Here is a 27,857-nt window from a genome sequence, read left to right on the forward strand (position 1 = left end):
CCACAAGTATCTGCAACTGGACTTCCTCAAATGCAGGATAGTGACTTCTGGGTGATAGTGTCTCGCCTGTACAAGTGCCTGCACTTTTAATTCAGTCTCCATCAATATCACCGAGTCAGAAATCCAACGTCTAGCTTTCAAACCAGATAAGAGCCTCCAACCTTATGCTAGCAGCCAACTGCAGGGAAGGACATGAGGTCACAGGAGCAACACATCTTTTGATGTTTAAACCGGCAATCCAACTTGGCAAGTGACAGGATCAGGTTGGAAAACATTTACAGTGCAGTTTGAAGTACCAATCCAAACAGCTTTCTCCAAATGCTTCCTCTCCAAATGGGGATTCTCAGGCTCTGGGACTGAATGATAACATTTAGTTTTGAGAAATGAAGGTAAGGATTAGTGACTGTTTTTGTTACCAAACTTGACCCATGATCTGGGGGGCAGGTGCAGAATAGGGTTAGATACAGAGTAAACTTCCCTGTACATTAGCCCCTTCAAATGCTCCCATGACAGAGCCAGCACAGAATTAGATATAAAGTAAAGCTAACTCTCCACTGTCCCACTCAAACACTCCCAGGGCAGGTGCAACACAAGGTCAGATACGGAGTAAAGCCCCCTCTCCACTGTCCCAATCAAATGCTCACAGGGCAGGTACACCAAAAAGTTAGATACAGAGTAAAGCTCCCTACAAACTGTCCCATCCATCACTCTTAGAACAGGTACTGAACGGGGTTAGATGCAGGGTAAAGTCAACACTGTCCCGACAAACACTCCCACGACAGGAACAGCATGGGATTAGATAGAGTTCTCTCCCTCCACTGTTCCAGTCAAACAGTTCCAGGGCAGATTAGATAAATAAAGCTACCTCTACGCTGTCCTTGTAAAGCACTGGGACAGGGACAGCTTGAGGTTAGATACAGAGTAAAGTTACCTCGACTCTTACAAACTGAAAGTAAAGCTCCCTCCAGATTGTCCCAATCAAACATTCTGAGGACAGGTACAACACAGGGTTAAATACAGAGTAAAGCACTCTCACGCCAGGGACTGTAGAGGGAAAGGTTTCCCCATAGCAAAAAATTCCAAAATTAGAAAGTGTGCCTTACTTCACTGCAAACCCAGGGCCTCAATGTATGAAACTGCCAAGTACTTCTCATTAGTGATGGTTCGATGTCTTCTAGAAACTGGGTAATTTCATACAAAATGTTTTGCAACAGCTGAAAGAGGAAACCTTTATCTCTCATTGAGGGGTGGTTTTGAACAACAATGGAGGAAAGGCTGGTTCAACCATTGAACAGCCCTGTCCGCCACCTTAATGTTGAAATAACTAATTGTTCAAATGAATATAATTCCCTTTGCCCAAAGCTTGTGGTAAGCTCTTTGGCAAGTATTTGTTTTTTGTTGCTCTTCAGTATTATTTGAGGGAGAAATGTTCGTCAGGTCGTAGGACCAACCTCTCCTGTAAGGATTCTGCAGAGATCTTTTATCTTAATTTGCGAGATCAGGTGGACTCTTTAACTGATTCTCTTCAGCTTTTTTCCCTTGTAAACAATGACATTTTCTTATGTGAGTACAGGTATCCCCCCACTCTTCAAATGTTCACATCACGCAAGTTTGCTTTTATGAAAGACCTACATTATTTACCTGTTTTCACGAATCCGAAGAGGATTTTCACTTTTATGAGAAACCGCTCTACTTTCCCCCATATAAATTATGCACCTTTGCTTTACGCAATTTCCGGCTTATGAAAAGTTTCCTGGGAACGCTCTACTTTCGAATAGCAGGGGCTACCTGTACTCACAAAACTTGGAGCTTAGACTTTCTGAGCTTTTAATAATCTACAGATTCAAAAAAAATTCCCTGGTCTGGAAGCTACACCATCTAAACTTTTCTACAGCAGCAACTGACCAGCTGTAAGAAAATCTCCTTTCTAGGACAGATATGTCTCTTACTTCTGACCCATTAGGTCTCATCCAAACCACACTAAAAACATTCATCGTCTGGGTTTTCTAAACTAATATTAATCCTTAATTATTCTGAAGTGATAACAAACTAATGGCCTTCCGTGTTTAGTCTACCTGTTGTAAACCACCCACAGTATAAGCATTTCTCCATTAGCACCTCAGGGGTTTGCAGTCATCTGATCTCTAACTCTCACTGGACCAAGTCACTGCCTAATCCAGTTTAAACTTCACAAACTAACCAACACCCATTGCTCTTATTTTGAAATCCAGTCCCTAAATATTATTTTTCTCTCCAAGCAGTTACTGCAACCTTCATGCTTAGTCTCAAGATAGTTTCCAGGTTGCGTTGCATCAGCCTTTGGAATTTCACCAGATGTCTGACGACATGATCTCCTGCAACGCCAAATTGAGCTCTACCCAGAAACCAAGTAGTAGGAAGTCTATTCTCAGCTACAGCCTTGAGTTAGGGAACTTGATGACACTGCTAGTCTAAGCAGTCCGAGCGTGAGCCATAGAAATGTACAGCATAGAAACAGACCCTTTGGTCCAAATCGTCCATACTGACCAGATATCTTAAATTAATCAAGTCCCACTTGCCAGCATTTGGCCCCTTTCCCTCTAAATCCTTCCTATTCATGTGCCCATCCAGATGCCTTTTAAATGTTGTAATTGTACCAGCCTCCACCACTTCCTCTGGCAGTTCATTCCGTATATGCACCACTCTCTGTGTGAAACAGGGTGCCCCTTCGGTCCTTCCTTTTACATCTTTCCCTCCTCATCTTACATTTATGCCTGCTAGTTTTACACTCCCCTATTCTAGTAAAAAGCCGTTGGCTATTCACGTATTCAATCCCTTCATGATTTTATAAGCTTCTATAAGGTCACCCCTCAGCCTCCAACACTTCAGGGAAAATAGCTGCAGCTTATTCAGCTTCTCTCTATAGCTCAAACCCTAGCAGCATCCTTGTAAATCTTTTCTGAACCCTTTCAAGTTTCACAACATGCTTTATACAGCAGAGAGACCAGAATTGTTACAGTATTCCAAAAATGGCCTAACTAATATCCTGTATGGCCCCAACATGGCCTCCTAACTCCTATACTCAATGCACTGGCCAATAAAGGCAAGTGTACCAAACACCTTCATCTCTATCCTGTCTACCTGTGATACCACTTTCAAGAAACAATGAACTGGCACTCCAAGGTTTCTTTGTCAGAAGGTAGAAAAGCCACCGATGCAGTCAGGCAAGATGGGTTAGCTCTAAGAGAGGTAGGAGCAGTAAGCAGGTAGTGCAGGAGTCTCCTGTGGCTATCCCCATCTCAAGCAAGAGGACAGCTAAGACACTGTCCTATGGCTGAATGGAGAACGAAGACAATCTTTGCAATAATTTGCTCTGCAAGACATTTCAGATGTGTTCTTCACAGACTGGGTTGCTATCATTAGAGAAGCATTTCCTTCAGCATTATTTTCCCAATCCCACCACCTGCTTATTGGCACTAAAGTTGATTTTCCTGTCTTTCGTCTCTCTGAGCTTTTTCACCATGTCGTGGAGGGCACAGGCAGACAAGTGAAGGCTTTGACAGACCAGCTGGACACTTCCCACCTGTCAATCTTCATGGTTATAGTAATAGACTTTTTTTTCCCCTTGAACGTTTTAAGGTTGAGTCACAGTCCATAGTTGGGAGCATTCTCCCAAAATTGTAGAAAAGCATGACAAAAATAAAATCCTTCTTTATGACATATTCTCTTTCTTTATGTGGGAAATCACAAAATGTTGGTTTGCAGATGCAGCAGGTAATTTAAAAAACAAATTGAATATTGTCCTTCATTGCTGGAAGGATAGAATTTAAAAATCAGTAGGTAATGCTGCAACTATATAAGGTACTGGTGAGGCCACCCCTGGAGTACTGTGTACACTTTTGGTCTCCTTACTTGAGAAAGGACGTACTGGCACTGAAGGAGGTGCAGGGAAGGTTCACTAGGTTGATTCCAGAGTTGAGAGGGTTGGCTTATCAAGACAGATTGAGTAGACTGGGACTGTACTCATTGGAATTTAGAAGGGGGCAGTAAATTGCACGGCAACTTACAAAAACATATAAAATTATGAAGGGAATAGATAAGTTAGAAGCAGATAGATTGCTTCCACTGACAGGTGAAACTAAAACTAAGGGGCATAGCCTCAAAATAAGGGGGAGCAGATTTATGACTGAGTTGAGGTGGAATTTCTTCGCCCAAAGGGTTGGGAATCTATGGAATTCCCTGCCCAGTGAAGTAGTTGAGGCTACTTCGTTAAATGTTTTTAAGGCAAAGCTAGTTAGATTTTTGTTTAGTAAAGGAATTAAGGGTTATGATAAGTGGGCAGCTGAGTCCACAATAAGACCAGCTATGATCGTACTGAATGGCTCAAGGGGCCAGACAGCATATTTCTCCTACTTCTTATGTTCTCATGATGTGTACCCGGTAAGGAGCATCCTTCCACAAAGAGCTCTGGTTGCTTCTGTGTACATGAATGCTTCAGCCAAACTGATAAAAGATTACAGACACTAGTTTGCACATTCTACTTAATTCTTAATGCAGACTACAGCGTCCCGCAGGACAGTCTGAGACACAACAACAGAGCAACAGGGAAGCCTTGGCAATTAGTTGCATGGATGCATTCCTTAGATATCTAGGCTTAGTTATGAAAAATAAGCTGACTGGCAAAATCTGTGGCAAATCTGAGACTTGGAAGAAAGAAGTAAGGGAAAGGATCATTTCAGGTCAATGAAGTTGATTCCAGGTGGCACATAGCATGCAATAGGCATCATTGCATTATGCGCCTTCTTGTTTATCAAACAGGTCTGTTTCTGATGCGAGACATTACCTCACTGCACAGAGTGCAATGACCAGTCACCTCCCATTGAGTGTAAGTAGACCAAAAAAGTTCAAATTTAAGGCTGTATTTGCTGACATCAAAGACCACGCATATTAGCAGTGGTCTCTTATAAATATAATTACAAATAACAATATACTTCTTTTTTTAAACAGTACATCAGGGTAAAGAAATGAAGTGCAAAACAAAGTATAATGTGCATTTTAAATTTTAGAAATTGGTTTAATATCATGTGCATACCTATTGCAGTGGTCAGTGTGCATTAGTCATAAATACCAGTTAAACATACAATTTTAACAAAGGAGGATATTATGACAATAGTGTTTTAGGTAAAGACAAAGGCACCATTGTCCCAGAGGAGTATAGGGTTGTTCCCTCAACACAACTGACGGTGAGTTTACTGAGGGTCACCATGCCTCAGGTGAGGAGCAAGGTTGAGAGCGTGGGAACCTTTGCTACAAACTCATGCTGGTCATGGTAGCCTCATTCCTGATGAAGGGCTTTTGCCTGAAATGTCTATTTTCCTGCTCCTCGGATGCTGCCTGACCTGCTGTGTGTTTCCACCACCACACTCTTGACTCAAATTTCCAGCATCTGTAGTACGCACTTTCGCCTATAAACCCATGCTGTTGGCATCACTCTGCATTGCAAACTAGTGGTCCTGAGTTAACCAATCCCCGTAACTGTATTTTACAGTGAATATTTAAATAAAATGTGAAACAAATTACAATTTTGCTTTAAATATTTGATTATCATAATATTATGTGCATGTGCGTGCACTGCAGTGCATTGATTTCAGCTAACAGATCCTAAATTTAACTGATTTTTCTCTGGTCTACAGTGCAGCCTCTATGTTACAATTTTTGATTATTCACTCTATTTTTCTTATCAACCTGTTCAGAGATGTAATTACACACCTCTGGAGCAAGTGGGACTTGAACCTTGACCTCTTACTTCAGAGGTAGAGACACTACCACTGCATCACAGAGGGGGTCCCCCTGTTTTGGAACATAATAGCAGGAGACACTTATCCCGAAGTCCAAACTCATAGTCATAAGTGCAAGATACAATCATCAGTAATAGGAACCCAAGAGAAACCAATTCTGCTGACAGTGGTGACAAAGAGGAGTGCAATATGGCAAGTTGTTGTCAAAATGAGTAGCATACATAGATTTAAGTGTAAGTGGGCTAGGTACAACGGAAGATGGAATAGGATTTTTCTGTAAAGTTAGACACAAGCATGACAGGCTATACCTGTGGAACATAAACACCAGCATGGACACATTGAACTCAGTGGTCAGTCAGATACTGCCGAATTACAAAACTTTTCATTTCGACGTTCAAGCAGTGCTGTCGCCATACCCACCGGACAAAAACACAATTTATGGGACTGAATGCAAATTGGTTGCTATTTCATCCAACATTAACAACAGTGACAACACTTCAGAAGGTACTTAATTGGGTGTAAAGTGCTTTCAGTTCATGAAAAGCACTGGAAAATCCTATTTTGCTAGAACCCCGTTTTTCTATTCAGCAGGGAGTGGTACAGGAGATGGATGAGGGACTATGTGCAGGCATATCATGTCAGTAACTTAAGCAAGCCGTAGGAGGTGAGTTACAGGTCACTCAGTGAGTGCAAGGTGTGTGGTAACGCACAGAATTGCATATGTGCTGTAATCTGGAATTGGATAGTTATGGTAAAGGCTGCATTATTCACACCATCATGTGGCTGACTAGGAATCTTTCCTGCTTTCTATTCAGTTGCTCCAGCACTTTCTGACTTTGATTGACTGTTGTCACTTTTGCTGAGATATGGTGAAAAATGTTGTTTTGTGTGCCTTGCAGGCAGATTGTACCATACAAAGTGCATCAGGATCACAGAACAGAGTGCAGAAAAGAGTGTTACAGCCACAGAGAAGGTGCAGAGACAGATCAACATTAACATTTGAGAGGTCAATTTAAAAGTGCGAAAATAGCAGGGAAGAAGCTGTTTTTGAATCTGTTCATACTTGTTTTCAAACTTTTATATTTTCTGCCCAATGTAAGAGGGTGAAAGAGAGTACAAGCGGGGTGGGAGGAGTCTTTGTTTATGCTGGTTGTTTTCCCAAGGCAGCGAGCAGTATAGATGGAGTCAATGAATGGAAGATTGGATTACATGATGGTCTGGGCTGTGTTCACAACTTTTGGTAGTTTCTTGAATCTTGAGCACAGCAGCTGCCATGCCATGCTGTGATGCATTCGGATAGCATGTTTTCTGTGGTGCATCTATAAAATTGGTAACAGTCCTTGTTGAGATACCAAATTTCCTTCGTATCATGAGGAAGTAGCAACGCTGTTGTGCTTTCTTAATCATAATGTCGACATGGGTGGATCAGGACAGATTGCTGGTGATCATCACTCTCAGGAACTTGATGTTGTCAACCATCTCCACCTCAACTCCGTTGATGCATACAGGGTCATGCCCTCCATTCCACCTCCTGAAGTCAATTACCAGCTCCTTTGTTTTGCTGATGTCGATGGACAGATTGTTGTTTTTACACCATGCCACTAAGTACGGAATCTCTTTCTTGTACACTGTCTCGATGTTGTTTGAGATCTGACCTACATTGATGATGTCATCAGCAAACTTGTAAATGGAATTGGTGTGGAATTTGGCCACACAGCCATGAGTGTATAAGTAGTATAGTAGGGGGATGAGTACACAGCCTTGTGGAGCAGCAGTGTTGAGGATTATGGTTGAGGAGGGGTTGTCACCTATTCTTACTGACTGCAATCTATGGGCCAGGAAGTCAGGGATCCAGTTACTTAGCGGGGAGCAGAGATCCAAGCCTAGGAATTTGGAGAGGAGTTTGTCTGGAATTATGGTCTTGAAGGCAGAACTGCAACCAATAAAGAGAGTCCTGATGTACATAGCCTTGTTATCCAGATGTTCCATGGACGAATGTAGGGCCAGGGAGATGGTGCCTGCTGTAGACTGGTTGGGCCGGTAAGCGAATTGCAAAGGATCACGCCATTTTGTTAGGTTGGAGTTAATATGAGCCATGACCAACCTCTCAAAGCACTTCATAATCATGGAGGTCAGACACACCAGGCAGTTGTCACTGAGGCACACTGCATGATTTTTTTTTGATGGTGGTCTTCTTGAAACAGGTGCGGATTTCAGATTGTAGTAAGGAGGCAAAAGATGTCAGCAAATATGCCCACCAGCTGATCCATACAGAATCCAAGCCAGGGATTCCATCTGGACTAGTTCCTTTGTGGGTTCACTCTCAAGGAGGCTAATCTAATGTCTGCAGGGGTGACAGTGGATACGGTGCACCCAAAGCTGTTGGCATAGGTGACATTGTTTCACTGACCTTCTGTTCAAAGTGAGAATGTAACATATTGAGCTTGTCAGGTAGGGATGTACTGTTGCCCATGATACCGTTCAACTTTGCTTTGTAGCCCATTATGTTGTGTAAATTTTGTCACAAATGGCAACTGCATATCTGGTTGGTCTGGGTCGCCAGCCTAGTTTGGTATATGCTTTTGGCATTTCTGATGGCCGTGCCTGGATTTCCTGTACAGGTTAGGGTAGCCCCACTTGTATGCCTCAGACCTGGAATCAGTAAAGAATAGATTTCCTGGTTCATTCATGGTTGCCAGTTGGGGAACATTCAGATTAAATTCTTCAACATGCAGTCTTCTAAGCACTCACTGATGAAGTCTGTGATGTTTGAGTTATACTCATTTAGGTTGGTTGCTGAGTTCTTTGAATCAGTCCACTGATTCTAAGTAGTCCTGTAGAATCCCTTCCATTGCCTCAGACCAACATTGCATTTATTGCTGTTCTGGCCCTCATGTTTCAATTTCTGCTTGTAAGCTGGGAGGAGTAGAACAATGTTGTGATCTAATTTTCAAAAATGCAGACAGGGGATGGAGTGGTAGCCATCTTTGATGGTTATATAGCAACGGTCAAGGGTGTTCAGACCCGTTAATGGTATTTTAGCAGCACATTCTTGAGGTGACCTGGTTGAAGTCATTGGCTACAATGAACAACACCTTGGAGCACTCTGTCGAGAGTGTGGTGCTGGAAAAGCACAGCAGGTCATGCAGGATCCAAGGAGCAGGAGAATCACCGTTTTGGGCATAAGCTCTTCATCATGAAAGATGGGCTAATGCCCGAAACGTCGATTCTCCTACGCCTCAGATGCTGCCTGACCAGCACCACACTCTCGACTCTGATCTCCAGCATGTGCAGTCCTCACTTGCTCCTTGGAGTACTCTGCCTCAACACTGTTTGTAGTGTTGTATACTTCAAAGTGCACTCTTCACTTCCACATGGGGTGAGATACAGATCTCAGTCAAGGTAGCAGAGGCGAACTCACGCAACAGCGCATAGGGAGAGTGCTTTACTGCAAGATATTCTAGGACCAGGGAGCAGTAGCTCACCAGAGTTGCCACATGCGAGTTGATTAGGAAGCAGTCCCCACTACCCCATGCCTTGCCTGAGGACACGGAGTGGTGCATTCGGTGAACTGAGAAACCCTGAGTGTTTTGTCTCTCCAGCTCCTACAGCATGCCATTGGTAGGCTTAATAGAACTAAAGCTGATACTTAACTTCACATTCCCGAATACACCTGCCTTGACACTTAGTAGGGATTACACTTTCATTTTCCTTCAAGACTATAAACTGGAAAATGAAAGTGGGACTGCTTTATCACTAAAAGTAGCAACAGGAGTTTTTGTGGCTATCTTCCCTGGATCTCTGTACGGTCACCCCCTCAGCCTCCAGAGGTTTATAAATTCGTGAGGGGCATGGACAGGGTGAAAAGCCAAGGTCTTTTTCCCAATATTTCTTCCTCACTAACACTCAATCTGGAGCTCTCCCCAAGGGTGTGCACTCAGCCCCCTACTGTACTCACTGTATACCCATGACTGCATCAACCAATACCAGACTAATGCTATTTACAAGTTTGCTTATGACAACACCATAGTCGGTCAAATCTCAGGTGGCGATGAAACAAGACTACTGACAGTAGGTAGAAGACCTGGAAAAATGGTATATTGAGAACAACCTAGCTCTCAATGCCAGCAAAACCAAGGAATTCATTACTGACTTTTGGCAGGATGTTACTCAAGCGCCCCCAACACACTAACAGCACAGAGGTGGAACGAGTGGTGATCAACAAGCTTTCTTGGACTCTTCATGTGGACACATTGGTTAAAAAGGCCTAATGTCTCTTCTTCCTCAGGCAGCTGAGGAAATCTGGCATGATAGCGAATTGCCTTGCCACCTTTTCTAGGTGCGCCATCAACAGCATTCCGTCTGGATGTATCACTACCTTGGTATGGCAACTGCACCATTCAAGATCAGAGACGGTTACAAAAAGTGGTGAACTCAGCCTGGAAAATCACAAAGGCCAACCACCCATTTACAGAATCCATCTACCAGGCCCGCTATCAAGGAAAGGGCACCAGCATGCTCAAAGATCCCCCCCAACCTGACAATGTTCTTCTACAACCTCTACTATGAGGGAGAAGGTACAGAAGTCTGAACACGCACCAGCCGGTTTCGTAGATTTCTACACTCCTGTTGTTTGAATACTGAATGGACTCAAACTCTTAACATTGACCTGTACCTGCGTTTTTGTTTTTGCACTGTTTACCCATTATTTACTTATCTACGCTACTTAACTGTGTGATCTGCCTGTATTGCGCACAAGACAAAGCTTTTCACTGTGCCTTGGTACACGTGACAATAAATGCAATTCAATTCAGGGTAGGGATGGTCAAAACTAGACAGCAAAGATTTAAAATGAGGGGGGAAAGATTTAAAAGTGACCTAAGGGCCAACTTTTTCACGCAGAACATGGTCCATGTTTGGAATGAGCTGCCTTAAAAAGTAGGAGGCTGGTACAATTACAACATTTAGAAGGCATCTGAATGGGAATATGAATAAGAAGGGTTAGAGGGATATGCACCAAATGCCGGCAAATGGAACTAGAGTAGTTTAGGATATCTGGTCAGCATGGAGTTGGACCAAAGGGTCTGTTTCCATGTTGTAGAATTCTCAGACTCTAACTTTAAAAAAATTCAATTGGGATTGTGTGTGTAGACTTTAGATGTATAAGGTTGTTATTTCGGTAGAGTAGAAATGGATATTTTGGGATAGTTTTTCTTAACTTAAAAATAAAACTCCTGGTACCACGTTAATGACAGCCTTTGGATGGGTCCAATTGTAGCTTGCTACAGCTCTATAAGTGCATTTGCTATTTGTTGAAGAATAAGTTTGTCATTTTCCTGTTAATGAAGATATTCCTAATCAACCTGATTAAAAGAGGTTATTACACACCTCTGGATTTCTGGGTTGGACTGGAGTCTAGGCATCCTGGCTCTGAGGTAGGGACACTACTACTGCATCGCAACAGTCCTCCAAAACTCAGTATTTAAAAAAAAAAACCATTAACCTATTCAGCTGTGTTATGACACATATATACAGCATGTGGGACGTGATACCTGGACACCTGGCTCAAAAGGTAAAAGCACTACCACTTTGCTGGTGAATTACAATTGCCCTGAGTATTGGCCCATCAGGCAAATTGATTGTGGGCCTCAAGTATCAGTGCACCCTTTCCCAATTGAGTTGTGACACTACTAAGTCCCAGTGTGGACTTCGAAGTTGGAACTTCTGGCTCTGAGGCAGGGACATTACCCACGACACTACAAAGTCTCAACAAGCCATAGGGTAACGCCAATGACTGGCTGAAGGGGTAAGATGAACATCCAAATATGTACACCCCAACATATCATAGCCTGGCATTGACCCTCTCTGCTGCTTTAAATAGATTGAGACATTGATCTAGTTGGTGCATACTTGACTCACTTCTACACAGAGGCCCTGTTGTTTTGTCACCCCCTACAACAGATGGAACAAACTATTCTGCTACTGTTATTCCTGCCAAAAGATCTGTTGTCATTTGCATGCAATGCATGTCAGAATTGCGTTCTCCATACATTTTGGATTTTACAGTATAGTTACAGACAACAATCAACCAATGATGCATAGGTCAACCCCTCATTCTTTCATCTTTCCAACTTCCCACCGGATCAGATCTCTGTGGTACTTCTGACCTGAGAAAATGACCAAAATGTAGACATTCACATATGGTCACTTAAAGGATTAATAGTTTCATTTGTCTGATGATCTACATGTGACATTTTTTATTCAATCCACATTTTGAAAGCCTCCAATTTTCTTCCACAGCTCTTTACTTATTGTGCAGGTTTCTGAGGCAGACAGGAAAGTGGATAGAGCACAGCTCCTTACAGATTGCCAAGTCTGATGAACTCCCAAAAAAAGACTCAACATCCATCTGCCAAGTCAATTCAGGGGCTGCTGGCAAGCCAATATTCCAATCTTATCGAAAGGCTTGTATCGTCATCAAGGACTTTGATCAGTACACTTATCTCATCTTTTGAGCAATCAGAAGAAACAGACAAGTTTAGCCTGGTATGTGCTCTGAAGTCGAAGTGTCACAGGCCAATACAAACAGTCTCTTCCCATTTATTGCCTACATTGTCAGTGCGGATGCGTTGTAGCCTGGACGCACTGTACCTGCTCTATTATTTTAGGCAGTGCCTCTGTTTTGGTTTCATTCAAGTCAAACAGAGATGGAAGGAATGTCGTGGGTTCCCAGGCATTGCTCACATATTCCATAGCTGAGGTTATTGTCTGGAACAAGTCCCAATAATTGGGCTCCCAAGTTAACAATAACATAAGGGGGCCTGGGCTTTTTTTTTCAGGGAAGACGTCTGTCTGAATCAGTTGTAGATCGCTAAAGGTCAATTGAAGCAACAGGGCCAACTGAAAAAACAATTAATTTTCCTTTTCAAAAGCTTTTTCTCTTTGGTTGTGTACTGTTCTCAGCTTAGTCCTGAAAATGTTGCTAGGTTGAAATACTGCTGCAGCAGATGGATCTCGTGTTGAATTCATTAAAAAAATACCCACCATATCCAATATATTCCAGTTCCACAATGCTATTGGAAAAAAAAAGATTGCACATCTGCATGGAGGGACAAAGACTCCAGCAATCCAATACCCTCGAGAGTAATTCCAATTACCACTTGTCCATCTGAAGAGTAGCAAAGAGGTCTAATTCAGACCAATCTACTAACACAGCTGGCTGTGTTTACATGGAGTGCTACAGACAGAACACACCAGACATCAGCACTTGCCTTTGCATAGTCTGTAGCAGAGGATCATGCACCTACTTGCCAAAGGTCAGGTGTCGTGGTAATATCACTGGCCTATTATTTCAGGGGTCACTAGTTCAAATCCCACAAGGCAAATAGTGAAATTTGAATTCAATACAATAAAAATCTGGAATAAATAAAATATGGCTATATAACCATAGTTTAAAAAACAAGACTAGTTCACTAATTTTTTTTAGGAAGCAAAATCTGTCATCCTTACCTGCTTTGAGGTTCCAGACTTAAGAATTATTGGTAAAAGAACTAAGGGGAAATTATGAAAATATATTTTCCATTCCTCCTTTCCAAAGGGTTAATCACAAACAGATCCCAGAGGCGCTTCAGCATGTACTTGATAAGGACTATTTGCATGGTTATGGGTGCGTGCGTACATGTGTGCCTGCGTGTGCGCACGCATGTCTGCATATAAAGCAGAGGTGTGGACAGATCTTTCAAACAGCTTGCACAACAAGTGACCTCCTTCAGTGCAAGACTGAAAAGTGCTTCTGTTTAAGACACAACTTTTAGAGGGATAAAAAAAAAGTGCGATCTGAAAGAACTGTTTATAATAAGGGAAAACTTTAATTCACATTAGTAGAAAGACATTGGTATGAATTTTAAAAAAAAACAGTGCACTAACAATTAGTAAGAGCAACTGACTAAACAGAATCAAGTGTTTCTTCATAAAAAATAGATTCAACCACTGATAATAAAGTGAAAAATCTCCTAAATTCTCAATCACTCTGGAATCAGTTACTTTATGTAGTGCAATTAGAAAAAGAAACAGATGCTGCACATGCACCCAGCAGTTTCCTTTGGATTCACTTCAGTGCAGTCATTCCATTGTCAGAATTTATTTCAGGGAGGAAGATAGAAGATTACATATTCATTGAATGTTCACCACATCAGCACAGTTCAGAACATGGTTGAGTTTAAAATTATTGAAGGCACTGTTTTGGGAATGTGACGTCAAAATCAGTATCTTTAAACCACCCTCCGTTCCAGTTAAACCTTTGGGCCTTGCAATGACAATACCAATGATGTACCTCACAAGAGTCTTGATGCCCTTGTTTTAATAGAAACCCATCAAAAGTTCAGATCACCATTTCAAGGCCTCAACATTTTTATTTTTGGTGGTGGTGGTGCAGTTAGGAAAGACTGGAGTTTTCTATTGTGAAGAGAACAGAAAGGGATCTGAACTTAGATTGGGAAATACCACTACCCTCTTTTAAAAAAATATTAGATTGCAACTCAGGACACTAAGATACAGACCTCTACAGGGTTCTGATCAATTGGGAGTGAGGCAGGTTACCACTGCCACAAAAAACTGATCAGGAATGTAAAGAAGAATGAAAGCTCAGCAACTAGAAGCCATCTTTGAATGAGCAAATACTAGCATTGAATGCATGTTTCTGTTTGCACTGGGGAGTAGCCTCTTGCTGCTCCATCTCATCAGCCATCTCTGAGCACTCCAAGGCAGATGTTGTATTTAGTACAGATTAAAAAGAACCACACAGAGCACATGTGAAAAACAGAAAATACTGGAATACAATAGCAGGTCTGCCAGCGCTTCCCACCCAAACATATTTTTAAAAACCTCTCCTTTTCCAGAGACTGACAAATTGTATTGTGCTAGCAGGCCCTATACCCTGCCTCAACAATGTGTTCAATTCCAAGAATTCCAAAGGTATTTTACCAGTGCATCAATCTATGAGTTATGCAGTCAGACAGACGATTAGATCAGTGCCAGACTGGGTGCAGTTTGCGGGCATGGGGCCCAAATGAGTTGAGGCTTTCACTAATTCATTTTTGCATGAGGCACCCAACCCAGCGAAGAAACATTTGCCCCAGAGTGGGCTTGATTTATCCAAGAAATGAAAGGACCGGGGTTGAAGGACAGTATTTATCCCCCTGCACCATATCATTGCTACATTTCTACAATCAAGTTCATATATTTCTTAAATAAACAAAATACATATGTGCATTTTTTTCTCCCTATAATTCCTCTAAGACTCCTAGTTCAACACAGGGTGATTGGGACCCTCTGAATACTGCAACATCTGGATACATGGACCCTCTTGAAGGTGTCACTTAATACATTGAATGACAGTTGTGCGCTGTGCAATAATTCAGACCCTGCAAGCTCTCCTAAATCCACCAATTTTTTTTTTTGGTTGTTGGCAAATGTTTCATTTCCCCACCCCCAAATACCACTGGTCCACTTTGGGAACGTAAGCCCACCCACCCCCACCCAAATCATTCACTCCCTCCTCTCCCATGGAAATCTTTGTGTCTCCACAGATTGGGTCAGCCCTGTTCCAGAGTCTCTGTGACCTCCACGGCAGTATAAGAGACTGGACCCTGGGATATCTGACGTGTAAAGAACGATGCCGCCCTCTTTGGCTTCACCCGCTTGATCTCTTGACCTGACAGTAAGGAAAGCAGAAAGAGAAAGAGAAAATTGTCTTTATATGTCTCCTTTTGAAAACTCAGAACATAGTAAAGTACTCCACAATCAATGAAATACTTTTTGAGATATCCCTACAGCAATGCAGGAAACATTTACAGTCAATTTGCATAGCTCCACAAAAAAAAGAATGAAATTGTGGCCTGATAATCTGTTCTGTTTCATGTAGGATAATTATTGACCAGAGATCTCCAAGATGAAATCCCCTGCTTTTCTTTGAATTAGTAATAAAATTGGTAAAACAAACAAGGGCACGACTTATCCAATTAAAGGCAGGGCCTTGGGTAGTGTTGTAGAACAGAGAAACCTGGGGTTTCAGGTGCATAATTCTTTGAAGTTTGCATCAAACGTAGTCAGGGCGGTTAAGGAGTTTAGCACACTTGCTTTCATTGTCGAGACCTTTGCGTATAGGAGTTAGGATGTCATGTCGAGGTTGTACATGACATTGGTGAGGCCTCTGCTGGTGTACTTGTGCCCAGTTCTGGATGCCCTGTGATAGGATGGATATTAAGCTGGAGAGGGCTCAGAAAAGATTTACCAAAATATTGCTGGGAATGGAATGTTTGAGTTATAAGGAGAGGCTGGGACATTTTTCACTGGAACATGGGAGTTTGAGGGGTGACCTTGTCGAGGTTTATAAAATCATGAGGGGTACAGACAAGGTGGCTGATAAGTGCAGTTTCCCAAGGGTGGGTGATTTCAAAACTGGGGGACATGTTTTAAAGGTGAGGGGAGAAAGATTTTAAAAAGACACGAAGGGCAATGTTTTAAAACAGTGGTTCTTGAAAGGAATGAACTTCCAAAGGAAGTGGTAGATACGGCTACAGTTACAATGCTTAAAAGACATTTGGATAGTTACATGAATAAGAAATGCTTGGACGCATATGGGCCAATAGAAGGTAGGTGGGACTAGTTTAGTTTGGGATTATGGCCACATGGGCTGCTTGGACATATGGGTCTGTTTCGGTGCTGTATGACAATGCCTCCATTGGCATTAGGATCTCCTGAAGGGTAGACGAAGGACCAGAGGTCGACGTATTAGCTGAAAGATAGCATCTCTAGCAGAACAATGCTCCCATATTATGGCACGGGGACTGTCAACTTGGAATGGGCCTTGCAACCACGATTTCTAACTCAGAGGCGAGACTGTTGCAAATGCAGCTGACATTCAAGATATTAAGTACCCAGCATTTGATGAGTGAGTCACCACTGTTTGCGCATTTGGGTGGAATTTCTTTGGGGGTGGGGGGGATGGGTGGGATGAATGAGAGGAGAGAGGGGTGGGGAAAGAGACAGAGGAAGAGACTTTAACGTTAAGGAACTGTGGGCTACAAATGCTATCATTTGAATATTGGAAGACCGACTAAGATGCTGAAATAATAGAGTGCACATTTCTTGAAACAAGAACAACTTTTGAAATACAGCTTACAGAGGCTCTCTAACAGCAGAAAGCTGGAAATGCACCAACATCAGATAGATTCTCATAAATGAATAAGACCTTTTCCACACTTGTTTTCCCTAATGCCTGACACAGACTATTCACTCAATGTAGGAACAGTTGTGGTCATAAAGGGCACAGTACGTCACTGTGCTAACATACAGTGCAATGGGTACAGTACAAGCATTCAAAAACATCCATCTTTATTGGAGTTGGGAGGGGGGGGGAGAAATGATTTAGGAATGATAAATTTGTCTGAAGATTATCTTAAGTAAAAGCCACTGTTCATTTACATCACCCTTACTGTTCTCAACTAGTTAGGTGATAAATGGTCACAATGCTCAGTGCTGAAAGGCGATTCAGCCCATTTAGTCTGTTCTGCCTATCTGAATTAGCGGTTCCTTCAAAACCATTCTCCTGCCTTTGCCTTATAATCATACACATTCTTCTTTTTCAAATAACTGTCTGATTCCTATTCAATTGAATCAATTGAATTTGCCTCCACCACACTGAGGCAGTCCATTCCAAACCCAAACCACTCACTGCACAAAAAAAATCACCTTTGCTTTTGCTTCTTTTATGGATTAAATTGGTGTCCCCTCATTCTTGATCAGAGTCAGAGAGACGTACAGCATAGAAACAGACTCTTCGGTCCAACTTGTCCATGCCGACCAAGTATCCTAAATCAGTCTAGTCCCATTTGCCAGCATTTGGCCATATCCCTCTAAACCCTTCCTATTCATGTGCCCATCCAGGTGCCTTTTAAATGTTATTACACCAAACTCCCCACTTCCATGAATCTGTTACTATCTTTGCAGATCCTCCATGACTTTGAAAATTCCTTTCAGCCTTCTTTTCTCCAAGGAAAAGTCTGAACTTCTCCAACTATCTTCATAATGAATGCTCCTGATCATTGGAACCACTCTCACAAAGCACTGAAAAGCCTGGTACTGCAATCCTATAGGGGAGCAACTGGAGACTTAGCTGACACCTCTTGTAATTCTATAAATCTCAGCATCCTTTCTTTTCAGATCACCTGAAAGCATTTTCACCGGTCGCTTATTTTATAATCGTAGCTGTTTGGATTTACAATGGAGTTAGATTGGGGCAAAGTCTCTTATTTTAAAATCAATGCAGCTTTGGTCATTGTTCTACTTGAAACACTCTTCCTCCCAAATCTCCAGATACCCCAGTCGACACACTTCCTTCCTCACGGCTCATCTCCGGACAGCCAATTGGCAAAGGATAATACTGGAAACAATTTTACTCAGTCTCTACTTTTGCTTACAAAGTGCAGTTGCAAATAGCATGTCTTTCTTTTTCCTCTAAATTGGACAAATGTAAATAAATAGGCAAGTAACAGCTCGTGTAATGGACTGCAACAAAAAAATCAAATCCCAATGTAAAACTTACAAAGTTTCAATGAAAACCTGAATACAAGAGGGGTTTTGTATTCCAGCCCCTGAATTACCCACAGGGCACAGAAGGCTTGAGTGTACAGTGGTCAAAACATCTCCGCTGCAGGGTTACCCTGGGAGTGACGTCACCGTTGAAGAAACCAGGCAGTTAGATCCTCTTGGGCATTCATAATTCTTCAGTTCGGGGAAAAAAAAAAGCTCCTACCCAGACCCAGTCCACACCACCACTATGTGTACTGGCAGAGATGTCTCCCTTTATGCCAGTGTTAATCTGTGCTAAATTCTGAAAGCGTACCCTCTGCACCTTCCACCCAGTGAGTAAACCTACGAACAACTATAAGATACAGGAACAGAATTAGGCCAGTCAACCCACTGATTCTGCTCCGCCATTCGAACATGGCTAATATATTTCTCAGCCCCATTCTCCTGCCTTCTCCCCATTACCGTTGATCCCCATACAAATTAAGAACCTATCTTTGTCTCAGAGACACTTAATGACTCGGCCTCCATAACCTGTGACAATAAGTTCCACAGACCCACCACCCTCTGGCTGAAGAAATTCATCTCAGTTCGAAAGGATCATCCTTTCACTCTAAAGGCTGTGCCCTCTGGTCCTAATCTTTCCTACTAGTGGTAACATCTTTTCCACTTCCACTCTATCCAGGCCTCTCAGTATTTTATAAATTTCAATCATATCCCCCCCTTCTCATCCTTTTAATCTCTAGAGTCCAAGCTGAGATCATTCTTGCAAACCTCACATGCACCGACCACCCCACCCCCACTCACCCCAGATTCTCTTAACAGAATCCTGAACTAGGACTCCCTTTTGTGTTTCAGTTTTCTGAAGCCTTTCCCCATTTAGAAAATAGTCTCCAGCTCTCCTCTTCCTACCAAAGTGCATATCCTCTCACTTTCCCACATTGTATTGCATCTGCCACTTCTTTGCCCACTCTCCTAGCCAATCCAAATCCTTCTGCAGCACCCCTGCTTTCTCGACAGTAACTGTCCCTCAATCTATCTTTGTGACATCTACAAACTTTAGCAACAATGCCCTCAGGTTTCTTCATCTAGATTATTAATGTGTAACATGAACAGTTGTCCCAACACTGACCCTCATCTGATTAGTCAATGACTGCCATCGGTGAAAGACCCCTTTGTCCCCACTCTCTGCCATTGCCAGTCAACCAAACCTCTATCCATGCCAGTGTCTTGCCCCGAACACCATGGACTCTAATTTTACATAGCAGCAGTTGGTGTTCAGTCCGGCTGCCCGGGAGGGGAACGCGGACGGGGGTTGGGTGGGGGAGAACAGGGTGCGGGGTTGGGGAAGCAGTGCTGGACTGGGTTGCGGGTGTGGGCTGGGAGCGGACAGGGTGCAGGGTCTTGCATGCAGTGTGCTTTTGCCTAGCCTCCTGAACGGGAGCAGACTTCACAGAAAACCTGAAGCCCCAGAGGAAATTAACTAACCGAATAATCAATTATCCAAACGAAATAGTGCCCGCCCATCTCGTTTGGATAATCAAGGTTCCTCTGTAAATTGAAGCACTGGAGTTATGTTTTCAGCAATGAGGACTTAATGAGGGGAGTAGATTCTTAGATCTACTCACTCATTTAGGTTTCTATTGTTTCCTGTATGCTTTGTCAAAATATATTTGAGGGGTAATTTATTTTTTGGATTGCTGTTAATAAATGTGGTTTTCAATGCAATTACCCTATTTGTACTATCAGGATTGTAGAACCATTGCGCAGTACAGCAGCACCCTCTGATGGTAGGGAATGGAATGGCACCCACACAAAGCACCCATAGCATCCCTAAAAGCTTCCTGAAACCTTCCGGAAACATAGAGAATCTGCAGGCCATCCAGGAAAGGGCCAATATTTGCCAAAAGTCAAAAGGTAAGGTTGACTCTGCTGAGGGTCATGCTCCCTTGACCAATCAACAAGTGAGCTTAGCTCACAATTCTCATCCACCAATAGTTCGGTAATTATTCAGTGTCCACAGCAGATGCTACCCAAAAGGTCAGCAAGCAGGCCACCTACCCTCTTCTACATAGTCTATGGTTGAGAGCTGCTGGATCCGATTGCACACCACGCTGTTCTGCCTCTTCAGTTTGCCGCGTTTCTCCTTTGGTCTCGGTGGCTTTGCAGCAACGGCGTCCTGCACCGGTGACACCTCGAAGGTGTTGTTGAAGTCAATGCAGTAGTCGATCATTCCACTCATCAGCTCCGCCTGGATAGATGCACACTAGCATTAGTCCCGAGGCATCACTTCACTGCATCCCCAACCAGTTTTCCCATCCCCTGATTATACAACGAGTGGAGACAGACTATTCAACTGCAGGAGGAATCATTGCTCATCCAAATTTGGCTCAACAGTCACAAGATCTCAGTCCACAGGTAGCAATCCAGAACAGAAATCTTTAGCTAATTTCTCCAAACTAGTTTTTTACCTAGGGACACTATGGCTGGGTAGAGCAGTGCGAGAGCACTAACCAAACGTTTTCCTGGTCGGTCTTGTATAATAAAACACAGTCATGCTTTCACCTAACTTAGATATCCTGATCGACCTCAGGTAACTGGGTACAGCCTCTTTCTGCTCACTTCCACTTTACACTGAAGTTACGAAAGTTACTGGTTCCACACTCTTCAAATATAATTACAAGCTTGATCATTTAACCAGACAAGATATTCTTTTGCAATGAAACAATGTTTCTGTTACCTTTGCCCCCTCACTTCCAACAATTAAATCAACTTGCAATTTTTTTAAAGTCAAGAAAACATATTAAAGGCAGAAAAACTGAACCAGAAAATGAAAAACTTAAAGCAGTTCGAGAGCAAAGAGAGGGAGAGTAATGCCAGGACCAAAAACCAAACAGATGTTAAGCCTGGTGAGAAAGGTGTATGCATGCACAGTTAGAAAGCTACATAAATAGGTAAAATGTAAGTTACTGTTACAATGATCTGGTTATAGAATCCAGCTGGTACAGGGAATATAATTATTTCAATTCTGTCTCAGGCTCACTGGACAATATGGCCAATATGTTATCCATATAGCACAGCATCAGAAAGTCATTCCATCCATCTGGTTTTGTATTCACGCTCCACTCAAATCTTTCCCGTACTTCTACATCTCACTATCAGCACATGATTATAATCCTTTGTCACCTCAGCTTCTCCTTCAATGCATCGTTACTCTTTGCCTCAACTGCTCCTAGGGAATAGTGAATTCCACAATGAGAAGGCTGTCACTTCCTCAGTACCTGTTTGGAATAGATCTTCAAAAGCTTGTTCACAACAGCTCCTCCTTCCTCTCCATCAAATTCCAGCCACAAGATGTCATCAGACTCCTCGTCCTCCGAGGACGTGTACTCCCACGACAGCTCGTGAAAACACAGGGTCAAAAGCACACACTGCAAGAGCGGAAGCAGAGAGTTGAAACCAATTACTCTCTCAATGACAATCAATCCAAGCACCTTGTTGTTTGTGGTTTACACTACGCATGCCATCCCCCACTAAAGACAATGGACTTGAGAAATTTTAAAGCAAGTGAAGCCTGGAGTTTGATTCAACATATATGACATAGCATCACACAATACGATTCATCCAGATTTTCTATTAGGATCTAAATGGACAATAGATTCCAAAAATAATATGCTTTTTCAAGACAGGTGGGCAGCTTAAGCTCCCTCTTCACTGTCCCCATCAAAACCCTCAGGGCAGGTACAGCACCATCTGGCTAGTGCAAAGCTTGCTTGACACTTTTCCAAAAACATGGCTCAGGTCCAACCTCATAACAGTGCCATCAGCGCGACGACCCACGGCTGGAATTTCTCACACTGCCTTTACCCTGGTCGGCAGTATGTGGTTGCCTAATTATTATAAGCAACGGGAAACTCCAGGTGGATTCGATCATATGACAAAGAGAAGTAGATCATTTTAGAGAGAACATCAGACCAGCAGGCAGACAATTAAGGCCGCTCAAAGTACAAAAATATTACCTTCTCCTTACTGTCCATGACAGACACACCGTCCAAACTGATTGCGATGGTTACTAGTTTGCGCCCATTCCGATGCAGAAAGCTCTGCACTGGTTTATCAATCTCCCCAGTGAACATCGCAGAGCTGAAACCACAAGAGACAAAAGGGTGAAGCAGCATAACAGAATTGAAAGCTTACAACTCGCAGGAATTACATTTGCAAGTTGGGAATCCTTTCTCTTAAAAGTGAATGGGTAACCATTAAAACTTGAGGGAACAGTAAACATAGAGGTTGTTTCTACTTGCATGCAGAGCAGCCTAAATTATCCAAACAACACAGACAGGGAATATTTTGTTTGGACAATTGAATGTCAGATACACAGCTTAGCCAAGCATCAGGACCTTACAATCTGGTTTGGATAATCTGAAATTTGGTTAATCGAATGCCAGATAATCAAAGTTCCGCTGCAGTCTAAAATCAAGGGCTCCAAATAAGATATTCACTAATAAATCAAATAGGGAATATTGGAGAAGCTTTTTTTTAAAAAAACCTCAGAATAGAACTCACCACCAAACAACTGAAGCAAAGGCACAAATGCATTTAAGGGAGAATGCCAGATAAAAACAGAAAGTAGCAGGTTAAGTGGATAAGGTTGCCGATGGGAACATAAACACCAGTGTATCAGAACAGTTGAGTTAAATGGCTGATTACTGTTTTATGATCCTAGCATATCAAAACTTAGCTTGATAGATCACAGGATCAACTGTCTGCAGTTGATTAACATTGTGGTTAATCACAAATATTTACACAAGGCTACATATGGCCTTTTACAACTAAAGTTTCTAATGCAAAAGACATAAACAAAGCCATACTTACCACAAACATCTAAACAAAATTTCCATCTGTCTTACAGCAGAATCAGTGAAAGACTTTATCTCAGAAAAATTACTCCTATTTCAGCATTTATGAATGAATTTTACTTAACTTACTTTCCCACTTTCTTCTTGCTGAACTATGGAGATAACGTGACAATTCTTTTCCAGCTGGCATGAGCCTTTCACAATTCTGATGACCTGAACTCTTCAGTTCTAAAACTCTCCCAGTTTGGAAGGTTCACAGATTAGAAATCATTTCAGCTGAGGCAACTGATTACTCAAAACTGCCTTGACTCCCCCTGCTCGCAGAAGCTATCTGCCTTCTGAACGAAACTTCTGGGTTCTTCTGAAACAAACAGCACCTTTGGTTCTGAAGTCAAAACTAGATGGTGTTTATTCTGCCTGTCATCAACTCATGAGCATCAACATTTTACTTTGTAACTCAAGGCAATAACCGCAATCACACGTTTTCTCATAACTCATGCACTTAGGTCACAGTCCAAATGACTTTTACGTGTTTAAAACAATCTGATCATTTCAAATCCAAATCGGAAATATATATTATACACCTTTAATCACAGCTGTAAATGTTATTTCAACTCAATAGGTGCTCAGAACCCATAGGGATTCTGAAACAAGAGGGACCACAGGAGAAAAAAAAACACAAGCAGATAATCACTTAAGGATTACGAAAATGCAATTCTGGCAAGAATGTTATTGACTTGGGATAGGTCGGAATCCAAATGTGGGTAAATTACCAAGCATCTTCTCTTACAGATACTGGCATCAAAGGTTCAAAGCTACAGCACTCACAATGAGGTCGGATGTTCCTTAGTAACTAACCTGCAGAACTGAGTCCCTCCTCACAGCATAGCAAGCTATCAGATGTTGCCAAAGTAGAGACTCATCTGGTTAGCACTGCTGCCTCTCAGTGCCAGAGACTTGGGTTCAATTCCATCCTGGACAATTGTGCAAACTCCACACAGACGTTTTCCCTGTTGTTTGCATAGGTTTCCTCCACACTCCAAAAGATGTGCAATTCAGGTGGATTAGCCATAGGAAATTGTCCAGCTTCGAGGGATGTGTCAGTTAGGTAGGTTAGCCATGGGAAATGCAGGGTTACACAGGAATAATATAATGGGGTGGATTTGGGTGGGATGCTTTTTGGAGGGTTGGTGTTGACTCTCTGGGTTGCATGGCCTGTTTCCACACTGTAGGGATTCTATGATTCCTGCCTCTTATCCAGTTTTCCAGTAAATGCAAAAGAAAATGCTTTTGGGAGGCTGGGAAAACGCTGGAGAGTACCATCTGTAAGTCAAGGAGTTGGGCCATTCTGCCCTTTGAGCCTATCCCACTAACCAATAAAATCTACACCTGAAGCTATATCCCTCAACATCCTCAGCTAAAAGACATGCATCAATCTCAAATTTCAAATTGAGTAAGCAGCTGTTGCATTGAGATACACAAGTCTGGGACTGTCGTGCTTTATATTAAAAAGTGCTTCAAAGTCTTTCCTGAATACACACCTTGTACTAGTTCTTCTCTTCTCTCCAGCTGGAATTCCCGTTTGCTCTTTTTTAAACTTGTTTATTTCTATTGCTTCTCATTTCCCTCCTGGTGTCAGATGAAATGTTTAGCACAACTTAATTTCAGGCATACCTCATCCCTCCTTGACTATCTCCATCTACCACTCCCTTTGCCTTTTGTGTGATACCTTTGATCTTTAATCTCTCTCACTCTTTAACCTTTCCTTTGTTCAGTTTGCCTCACCACCTTTTTCAACAGTTAAAAACAAACACATTTCTTCCTCTTCAGTTCTGAGAAGTTGCCATATTTGATACAGACCATTAACTCTGCTTCCTTCTCCATGGGATGAAACCCAGAATTTCTTTAACACTATTTTCATTCTCAAATCTGCTGATTTTACTTTTGTCTATGCTCTAGTAAATAAAGTTTCTATTGTATCAAGTTTTTTCTAAACTTCTGAAAAACCAGCCCTCACCCATCTATGCTCCAGAAAATACAAACTTAATTTGGCTATCGTTGACTTTTTTTTAAATACAGCATTTGTAACCATTCCCAAGAGAATTAATGATTATGGTGAGGACTGGAGAGCCAGATTGCTTAAATTAGTGATCCTTCAAGAACAGAACTGTTATCTGAATGATTATGCCACATTCCTTGATCATACACATAACAGGAATCTTATGAGGGGGGGTGGGGAATCAAAAGGGTTTCAGGAGCTCTTAAATGTTCTAGTTGGAACTATGCATGTAGACTGAAAGTTTTGTGACTAGCGGTCTCTCATTTTTCCACAACACAGTACTTCAGACCTTCAGTCAAAAGACATCTAGCAAGGCAGTGTGAGGAAAAAAAAAGTGAGGTGCGATGAGGCCAGGGTGTCATGGTGGAATAGTCGCTGAAGGTTAAAATGCAGGTGTAACAGGCAGTGGGGAAAGCAAGGCATGCTGTCCTTCACAGCGAGCAGATTTTAGTACAGGACTACTGATGTCTTGCTACCTTGGTGAGGCCACACCTTGAATATTGCATGCAATTTGGTGTCTAGTCTGAGGAAGGACATTCTTGCTTCTGAAGGGGTCCAGTGAAGGTTCACTAGACTCATTCCTGGGTTGGCAGGACTGACATATGAAGAAAGACTGTATTAACTGGGCTTATATTCACTGGAATTTAGAAGAATATGGGGCCATCGCACAGAAACAAAATCCTGATGTAACTGGACAGGCTAGATGTGGGAAGAATGTTCCCGATGTTGGGGAAATCCAGAACTAGTGGTTACAATCTAAGAACAAGGGGTAAGCCATTCCGGACTGAGATGAAGAAGCATTTCTGCACGTAGAATTGTGAACCTGTGGAATTTTCTATCACAGAAAGCTGTTCGGGCCAGTTCGTTGGATATGTTCAAGAGGGAGCTGGACATGGCCATTGCAGCTAAAGAGATCAAGGGGTATAGAGTGAAAACGGGACTGTGATATTGAAATGGCATGATTAGCCATTGAATGGTAGTACAGGCTTGAAGGGCCGAATGGCCTACTCCTGCACCTATGTTTCTAAGGCACTGCACAATACAATGACACCTTTTAAAAAAGGCAAGAGAATTTAAATGAGACTCTTAAAAGGAGACAAAACTAGAAGCACAAGGAAGAAAGTTCAACTATTCAAGATGAGAATGCCAGAAAATTTACTCAACTTCCCTCAGGAGAGCCTTTTCTCAGGGCAAAATGGGTAGATAGGTACGGCTTGGAGTGGAGTACCATGTGGATCTAGTCAGGGTACCAAAAGTATGAACTTGTCAGTTTAAACAGGTCTTTGGCTATCGTTGACTTTTTTAAAAATACAGCATTTGTAACCACTCCCAAGTGAATTAATGATTATGGTCAGGACTGGGGAGCCAGATTGCTTAGTGATCTTTCAAGAACAGAACTGTTATCTGAATGATTATGCCACATTCCTTGATCATACACAAAACAGGAATCTTATGCTTTATCACCATGTTACCTAACTTTGTGCACTCAATGCACTGCATTACATGATGGCAACATCAGTAACTAAGGCCATCATTTATCAAATTAAAAAATGCTTCCCGCTTTCTTCAACTGAAGGTATTGCAGTACAGCTAAAGAAGTCTACAATTACCGAGGGCAGCACGGTGGCTCAGTGGTTTGCACGGCTGCCGCTCAGCACCAGGGACCTGGTCCAATTCCACTCAGGTAACTGTGTGTGGAGTTTGCTTACTCTCCCTGTGTTTATGTGGGATTCCTCCGGTTGCTCTGGTCTCCTCCCACAGTCCAAAGATGGGCAGGTTAGGTGGATTGGCTATGCCAAATTGTCCATTGTATCTATGAATATGCAGGCTAGGTGGATTAGCCATGGGAAATGCAGGGCTACAGGGATAGGGTGGGTCTAGGTGGAATGCTCTTTGGAGGGTCAGTGTGGACTTGATCGGCCAAATGGCCTGCTTCCACAATGCACAGATGCTATGATTCTACCAGGAGTGGGTCAAATTTCCACAAGGTGAATGGTGAAAGCGGGAGGCCAACCCAATCCCACATCTTACCCATAGTAGCGTAGCAGATGACACTTTTCCAGATATGATCGGTAGTGTAGCTTTAGTGCCTCTGGCTCCTCACGTGCTGCATCGTCCACTAGCTGCCTGAAGGACTCCAGGAGTTCCTCTTCGTAGCCGTGCTGCTTGGCTCCTCGGGACCGGAATGCTGCCAGGAACCCACCGTGTTTCTTGCACAGATGAGTGGGAAGACACGTATCAATTTTCTCCCTGAGAAACATTGCGCAATAATAGGTTAACCCAAGCTGGCACAGGAGTTCAGTTCAAGTTAGCAATATAGCAGCACATAATGAATAAGATGATTCACAGACAAAATGTAAATACACTGCCACATATTGTGAAAAGCTGTAGACAGCAGTAATTTGCTGATCTGAGCCCCTACAGCAATTGATGTCACAACGGTCAGTCAAGACTCCTGCTCCAGATACAACCCACTGGCTCACCCATCTCCCGACTGCACCTACCCCATAAGCATCCAATCTAGCTGTAGTACCAGCCAGCAGCCAGAAACTTAGCAGACCAGACTGAACCTCA

The 27,857-nt window shown here is 42.5% G+C and overlaps 1 protein-coding gene across 3 annotated transcripts in view; it reads right to left on the reverse strand.

The window, feature by feature from the left end:
• Nucleotides 1–13,623: 13,623 nt before the first annotated feature.
• frmd8 (FERM domain containing 8) overlaps nucleotides 13,624–27,857 on the reverse strand; it is a 32,964-nt gene continuing 18,730 nt past the window's right edge. For all 3 annotated transcript variants that reach the window (XM_043682672.1, XM_043682673.1, XM_043682674.1), the window contains 5 exons: nucleotides 27,315–27,533; nucleotides 22,385–22,508; nucleotides 21,647–21,796; nucleotides 20,427–20,616; nucleotides 13,624–15,489 (listed from right to left, as the gene is read on the reverse strand). In XM_043682672.1, the coding sequence (XP_043538607.1) occupies nucleotides 15,371–15,489; nucleotides 20,427–20,616; nucleotides 21,647–21,796; nucleotides 22,385–22,508; nucleotides 27,315–27,533 (802 nt within the window). In that variant the 3' untranslated portion in view covers nucleotides 13,624–15,370. The remainder of the gene's footprint in view (nucleotides 15,490–20,426; nucleotides 20,617–21,646; nucleotides 21,797–22,384; nucleotides 22,509–27,314; nucleotides 27,534–27,857) is intronic.

This window comes from Chiloscyllium plagiosum, chromosome 45 (assembly GCF_004010195.1).
Source record: "Chiloscyllium plagiosum isolate BGI_BamShark_2017 chromosome 45, ASM401019v2, whole genome shotgun sequence".
NCBI lineage: Eukaryota > Metazoa > Chordata > Chondrichthyes > Orectolobiformes > Hemiscylliidae > Chiloscyllium > Chiloscyllium plagiosum.